The sequence below is a fragment of the Canis lupus genome, chromosome 16 (genome assembly GCF_048164855.1).
Source record: "Canis lupus baileyi chromosome 16, mCanLup2.hap1, whole genome shotgun sequence".
NCBI lineage: Eukaryota > Metazoa > Chordata > Mammalia > Carnivora > Canidae > Canis > Canis lupus.
The window spans coordinates 26,073,901-26,081,049 of record NC_132853.1 but is presented as its reverse complement, the minus strand read 5'-3'; the positions used below and the strand labels follow the sequence as shown (position 1 = coordinate 26,081,049).

Genomic DNA, 7,149 nt, shown 5'->3' with positions numbered 1-7,149 from the left:
GTCTCTCATAGCCAAAATGGGCAGAGGAAATGAGCTGCTGCTCTGTCCTCCACAGTCCCCATCCTGTGGTTGAAGCTGCTCCCTCCTTTCCAACATAGAAATTCACAGTGGCTGCTTTACACTACGGCTGTAATGTATTATGTGTTTCATATTGTATGCATGTCCCTCCCCAACATCTCCATGCTTAAAACAAAAATGGTGAGGGGTACCTCCTTCCCAGTGGCATCAATTCCTATGCCACAATGGGATAGTGAGATCCTCCGGTCATAAGTGATTTAGTGAGAAAGGGGTTGGAAGGCCAGAGCTGGAGTAACCGTCTGCATTGCTGCACTCTTGCTATGAGTGCAAGAGTGAGAACAGAAGAAATGGGACAGCGTGGAGGGCACAGTTGCAAGTTAGGAGTCTCTGTGAGACACTGGGGAGAATTCTCCCCACCAGGTTTAGATAAATCAATGTGACAAAGTTTAAAAAAATAAAAATAAAAAGGAATCCAAATAATCAGCAGTTCAAACACTATTGAATTTTCAAACTTGTCCCAAGACAAGTCAAGTAGCAGTAGCAATCTAGATTTTTCCAGGAAGTGAAGGTAGAGCCCCTGGCATTCCTCCTGAGAGCCCTGTGTTAGGCCCTAAAAGTATCCACCTCTGCTGCAGTTGCTGCTGCTCCATTTGCAACTTCTCAGTCTCAAAGACAACAGGAAGAACCAGGATCATGAAGGAAGTGGTCCCAATCCACAAGGCTGCCCTGGAAAACCTGTACATTTTTTGAGCCACAAAGAGGGAGAGATCAAAAGTGGCTCCAGCCGCGGACAGGACCCTCTCTGGGAACATCTCCGTCAGACCCCACAGTCTCTCCGACAGGGTCTCATCTAGCTCCTCGTCGTCTTCCTCCTCCAGCTCCTCTTTGGTCCTCTCGGCATCGCCTTTCGGAAGCAATTCGTCTGGGGACAGGGGCGCCCCAAGGCAGCCAACGGCAGCTGCGGCCATGGCTGCGGGGCTCTCTATTGCTTTCTTTGGTTTTGTTGATTTCTATTCTATTATGTATTATTTCTTGTTTTCTACTTACTTTGGGTTTAATCTACTTTTTTTTCTAGTATCTTAAGGTGTATGTTGAGGTCAATTACTTAAGATCTTTCTTCTTTTCTAATACAAGCTATTGGTACTAAAAATTCTCTCTAGTCAAAATACTTTTCAATTTTTCTGATTTCTTCTTTCCAAATGCATTATTTAGAAGTATATTATTTAGTTACCAAATATCTGGGGATTTAAGTATTTCTGTTATTGATTTCTAATTATTTTTTTAAGATCTTATTTATTTATTCATGAGAGACACAGAGAGAGAGAGAGAGACAGACAGAGACAGAGACACAGGCAGAGGGAGAAGCAGGCTCCATGCAGGGAGCCCGACTGGGACTCGATCCTGGGTCTCCAGGATCACGCCTGGGCTGAAGGCGGCACTAAACCGCTGAGCCACCTGGGCTGACCTTGATTTCTAATTAAATTGAATTGGGGTCATAAAACATACTTAACAGGACATACATCATTTTAACTGTATTAAGATTTGTTCTATGGCCTAGAATATGGTTTATCTTGGTAAATGTCCCATGAGTTCTTGATAAGTGTTCATCCTGCTGTTGGTCAGAATGTACAAGGTCATTGATGATTCAAGTTGTATGCCTGTACTCATTTTCTCTCTAGTTGTTCTCGCTATGATTGAGAGGGGGGTTTTGAAATCTCCTTCTTAAAAATTTATTTATTTATTTATCTCAGTTGGCTCTATGCAGGCCCAATGCAGAACCTGAACTCACAACCCCAATATCAAAACCTGAGCTGAGATCAGTGTCAGACACTTAATCGATTGAGCTACCCAGGTACCTCTGGAATCTCTCACTCTCTCTTTTAAAGATGTATTCATCTATTTTAGAGAGAGAGAAAGATTGCATGTGTGTGAGTGGGGGGAGGGGTGGAAAGAGAGAATCTTCAAACAGACTCCCCGCTGAGTGCAGATCCCAATGTGTGACTCAGTCCCATGACCTATGAAATCACAACCTGACCCAAAACCAAGAGTCAGAGTTACCGTGGACTGAGCCACCCAGGTGCCCCCTGAAACCTTCTTTTAAATATTGCATTTGAAAAAATAAATAAATAAATATTGCATTTGTTTATTTCTTCTTTCAATTTTATCAAATTTTGTTTTATGTATTTTGGAGCTCTGTTAGTAGATGTGTAAACATTTAAGATTGTTATGTCTTCTTCATGTCATCCTTCATGCAAATAGATTTATTCAAATACACTTGTTTTGCCTTCTACCTCATTCAAAAAAGAATTTGAGGCAGATACATTCATTTAGCATCCACTATGTTCAAGATACTAAAGTAGTGTTGCTCGAAAACTAAATTCTTATCACAATTTTACAGAAATAAATACATTGTACACAGGGACCCAATATAAACATTTATTTATACATATTTTATATATTATATATGTACATCTAAAAATATTTCACACAAAAAATTAACTCTTACTACATGTGATGCAATCTGATATTTTCTCTTCTATGTCATTAAAAAAATCCATACTAGTTATAAAAAACTAATTTGATGAATGACCAAAATAATGGATTACAACTTGCAGATTGAAAAAGACTATATAAGGATGATAGAAATATGACAAACACAGTTTCATGCCCTGAAGAAGCTTTCATTGCATTGGCAGAGGCAGACATATACACTGGCAGTCAACATGATAAATTGTGATAGAACACAGGGCACTGTGGGATATTAGAGTTGATGAAGTGAACAAAATGGTTAGCTTTTCAGGTCAAGGGAATAACAAGAGGAAAGAATTAGAGCTTAAAGTTAGAAGTGAAGAGTAGTTGGGATATGAAGCTAGAAACAGATAAGAACCCAAGTCATTTTGTATGAGGAATTTGGTCTTTATCTTGCAGGTTATAGGAAGCTTCAAAGGATTGTTAAGTAGAGACTTGACATGATAAGATTGGTGTTTTAGAAAGATCACTCTGGTTGCATTGTGGAAGATAGTTAGAGAGGGGCAAAACTAGGGACAAGAGGACTATTTAGAAAGTTACTGCAAAGGCCCAGGTAGGAAATGATGATGACCTGAACTAAATCAGTGGAAGTGATAATAGAGGCATATTTTAGAGATTGATTGAAGGATTAATGATTTAGTAACTGACTTAATGTAGAAATAATGCTGAGGGTAAGAGATGAGAACATGATGTAATATCTCCCATCCATTCATTTAATTATTGGATCTAAAGAAATTCTTTTTTTTTTTTTTTTTAAGATTTTATTTATTTATTCATGATAGTCACAGAGAGAGAGAGAGAGGCAGAGACACAGGCAGAGGGAGAAGCAGGCTCCATGCACCGGGAGCCCGATGTGGGATTCGATCCCGGGTCTCCAGGATCGCGCCCTGGGCCAAAGGCAGGCGCCAAACCGCTGCGCCACCCAGGGATCCCTGGATCTAAAGAAATTCTTAAAGATATTCTGTACATTAGGCACTCTACTGGGTGTTGGACATCCAGTAGTAAACAAAACAAGTGTGGTTTCTACTCTCATGAAGCTTACAGGTATTTGGGGGAGCAGACATTATGCTAATAAATAGATAATAAATAAATAAATGCTAATAAATAAATAGATTCATAAAAATTGTGATAACTAGCATGAAAGGAAGGAACACAACATGCAGAAGACTGAAACTGGACCACTCTCTCTCACCATACACAAAAATAAATTCAAAATGAATGAAAGACCTAAATGTGAGACAGAAAACCAACCATCAAAATCTTAGAGGAGGGCAGCTGGGTGGCCCAGTGGTTGAGTGTATGCCTTTGATTTACGGTGTGATCCCAGAGACTGGGATCGAGTCCGTGCATCAGGCTCCTCAAAGGGAGCCTGCATCTCCCTCTGTCTATGTCTCTGCCTCTCTCTGTGTGTCTCTCATGAATAAATAAATAAAATCTTTTTAAAAAATCCTAGAGAAGAGCACAGGCAGCAACCTCTTTGACCTTGGCTGTAGCAACTTCTTGCTAGACACATCTCCAGAGGCAAGGGAAACAAAAGCAAAAATGAACCACTAGGACTTCATCAAGACAAAAAGCCTCTGCACAGCAGAGGAAATAATCAACCAAAACTAAAAGGCAACCAACAGAATGGGAGAAGAGATTTGCAAATGACATATCGGATAAAAGGCTAGTATCCAAAATACATAAAGAACTTATCAAGATCAACACCCAAATAATAAAAAAAATCCAGTTAAGACATGGGCAGAAGGGGCAGTCCCAGTGGCGCAGCGATTTAGCACCATCTGCAACCCAGGTTGTGATCCTGGAGACCTGGGATCGAGTCCCACGTCAGGCTCCCTGCCTGGAGCCTGCTTCTCCCTCTGCCTGTGTCTCTGCCTCTCTCTCTCTCTCTCTAAATAAATAAATAAATAAATAAATAAATAAATAAATATTTAAAGAAAAAAGAAATGGGCAGAAGATATGACAGACATTTCTCCAAAGAAGACATACAGATGACCAACAGACACACAAAAAGATGCTCAGCATCACTCATCAGCATGGAAATACAAATCAAAATGACAGTGAGATATCACCTCACACCTGTCAGAATGGTTAAACCTAACAGCATGGGAAACAAAGGATGTTGATGAGGAGGTAGAGAAATGCTCTTACACTGTTGGTGGGAATGCAAACTGGTGCAGCCACTGGAAAACAGTATGGAGGTTCCTCAAAAAGTTAAAAACAGAACTACCACATGACCCAGCAATTGCACTATTTACCCCAAAGATACAGAAATAGTGATTTGAAGGGGCACATGCACCCCAATGTTCATAGCAGCACTGTCTGTAATAGCCAAAATGAAAATTGCCCAGATGTCCATCAACTGATGAATGAATAAAGAAGATGTGGTACACACACACACACACACACACACACACACACGGAATATTACTCAGCCACCAAAAAGAATGAAATCTTGCCATTTGCAATGACATGGTTGGAGTTAGAGTGTATTATGCTAAGTGAAATAAGTCAGAGAAAGATAAATACCATATTATTTCACTCCTATGGTAGAATTTAAGAAACAAAACAGGGGAAAAGAAGGAAAAATAAAAGGAAATAAAAACAGGGAGGCAAACTGTAAGAGATTCTTAACTATAGGGAACAAACTAAGGGTTGCTGGAGGGGAGGTGGATGGGGGCAAGGAGTAAATAGTTTATGGGCATGAAGGAGGCCACTTGATGTAATGAGCACTGGGTATTATAAGCAAGTGATGAATCACTAAATTCTGCCCATGAAATTAATTCTACACTATATGTTAACTAATTTGAAATTAAATAAAGCCTTGAAGAAATAAAAAAAATATGGTAAATGTTATGTTGTATATATTCTACCACAATAAAAAAAAGTAGAAAAAAGTGCTTGTGAAGCAATCTGAGCGCAGAATGCTAGATACCTAGGATTTTCCCCAATCTTTTCTTTTTTGCCCTAGTCTAGTGGAATTTTCTTTTTTTTAAGAGAGAGAGGGAGGGGCAGCCCAGGTGGCTCAGTGATTTAGCACCGCCTCCGGCCCAGGGCCTGATCCTGGAGACCCGGGATCGAGTCCCACCTCAGGCTCCCTGCATGGAGTTTGCTTCTCCCTCTGCCTATGTCTTTGTCTCTGTCTCTCTCTCTCTCTCTCTCTCCGTGTCTCTCATTAATAAATAAATAAAATCTTAAAAAAAAAGAGAGCGAGCGAGCATGGAGACGAGTGGTGGGGGAGGGGAAGAGAGCGAGAAAGAGAGAATCTTAAGCAGGCTCCTTGCCCAGTACAGAGCCCAACATTGGGCTTGATCCCATGATCATGACCTGAGCCAAATCAAGAGTCAGATGCTGAACTGACTGAGCCACCCAGGCATCCCCCAATGGAAAAATTTAAAGCCGTTTTCTTTTTCTGAATTTTTCCAAAGGATTCGATTTCGGTTTTGTAGAAACAACTGTTTTTTTTTTTATTTATATTTCAAATGACAATTATGTGATGGTTTATATAATAATCATTTAAATTATGTAATTACAATAACAAGTATATCTAGCATAAACAAGCTGAATAAACACAACTGATTCTTGGTATGTCTACCACTCTCTAATGAGAACAAAAATCTATGTGTATAGCAGGCAGTGGCATATTACCTAAATGCTATCAGTGTGCTATGAGCATGAGCCAGTATGTTTTATTTATAGAAGTAATGGAGAGTATTAATTTGTATTATGTTGATTAAATAGAGGCTAGTTATAAGAGTTTCTATTTTTTTTAATTTTTTTTATTTATTTATGATAGAGAGAGAGAGAGAGAGAGAGGCAGAGACATAGGCAGAGGGAGAAGCAGGCTCCATGCACCAGGAGCCCGATATGGGATTCGATCCCGGGTCTCCAGGATCGCGCCCTGGGCCAAAGGCAGGCGCCAAACCGCTGCGCCACCCAGGGATCCCAAGAGTTTCTATTTTAATTCCAGGGGATGACCAGGAAGCAGTGGGGATAGGAGTTTAAAAGAATATAGGGATCCCTGGGTGGCGCAGCGGTTTGGCGCCTGCCTTTGGCCCAGGGCGCAATCCTGGAGACCCGGGATCGAGTCCCACATCGGGCTCCCGGTGGAGCCTGCTTCTCCCTCTGCCTATGTCTCTGCCTCTCTCTCTCTCTGTCTGTGTGACTATCATAAATAAATAAAAATTTAAAAAAAATAAAAGAATATAGAAAATAGGAAAGATTGAATCTAAATCCCCAAGCATTTTTAGTAAGCTGTAGCCAGACAGATCTAGTGAATTTTCTATTTCTTGAATTCTAGTTGCTGAAAACTGACTGGCATCATCATCTTTTGAGGAGTTAAATTTTAGTCATGGAATTTCTATTTGAACTAAAATTACATGACTTATATTTTGATTTAAACCTAATGACAGCAAATTGGTTCATAGTGGAATATAGTAATTCTGGATAAACATAAATTTTGTGTTTCAAAATGAAACAAAGTTTTCTAATTACAATGAACAAGAGAATGTAATTAGTCCCAATTGCCAAATGAGACACTGCGCCAAGAATTTCAAGAACAGGAAAAAAATAGAATTGTATTCAACATGAATGCCAGGGAAA

The 7,149-nt window shown here is 39.9% G+C and overlaps 1 protein-coding gene across 1 annotated transcript; it reads right to left on the bottom strand.

The window, feature by feature from the left end:
• Nucleotides 1–498: 498 nt before the first annotated feature.
• Nucleotides 499–986, bottom strand: LOC140607471 (mitochondrial import receptor subunit TOM22 homolog). Its single transcript, XM_072782191.1, has one exon. The coding sequence runs from the start codon at nt 984–986 to the stop codon at nt 564–566; it is 423 nt and encodes a 140-aa protein (XP_072638292.1). The 3' UTR covers nt 499–563.
• Nucleotides 987–7,149: the final 6,163 nt, after the last annotated feature.

Bases quoted from the DNA above. Each gene is read 5' to 3' on its own strand.
- LOC140607471 (XM_072782191.1), bottom strand. From the start codon at position 986: ATGGCCGCAGCTGCCGTTGGCTGCCTTGGGGCGCCCCTGTCCCCAGAC.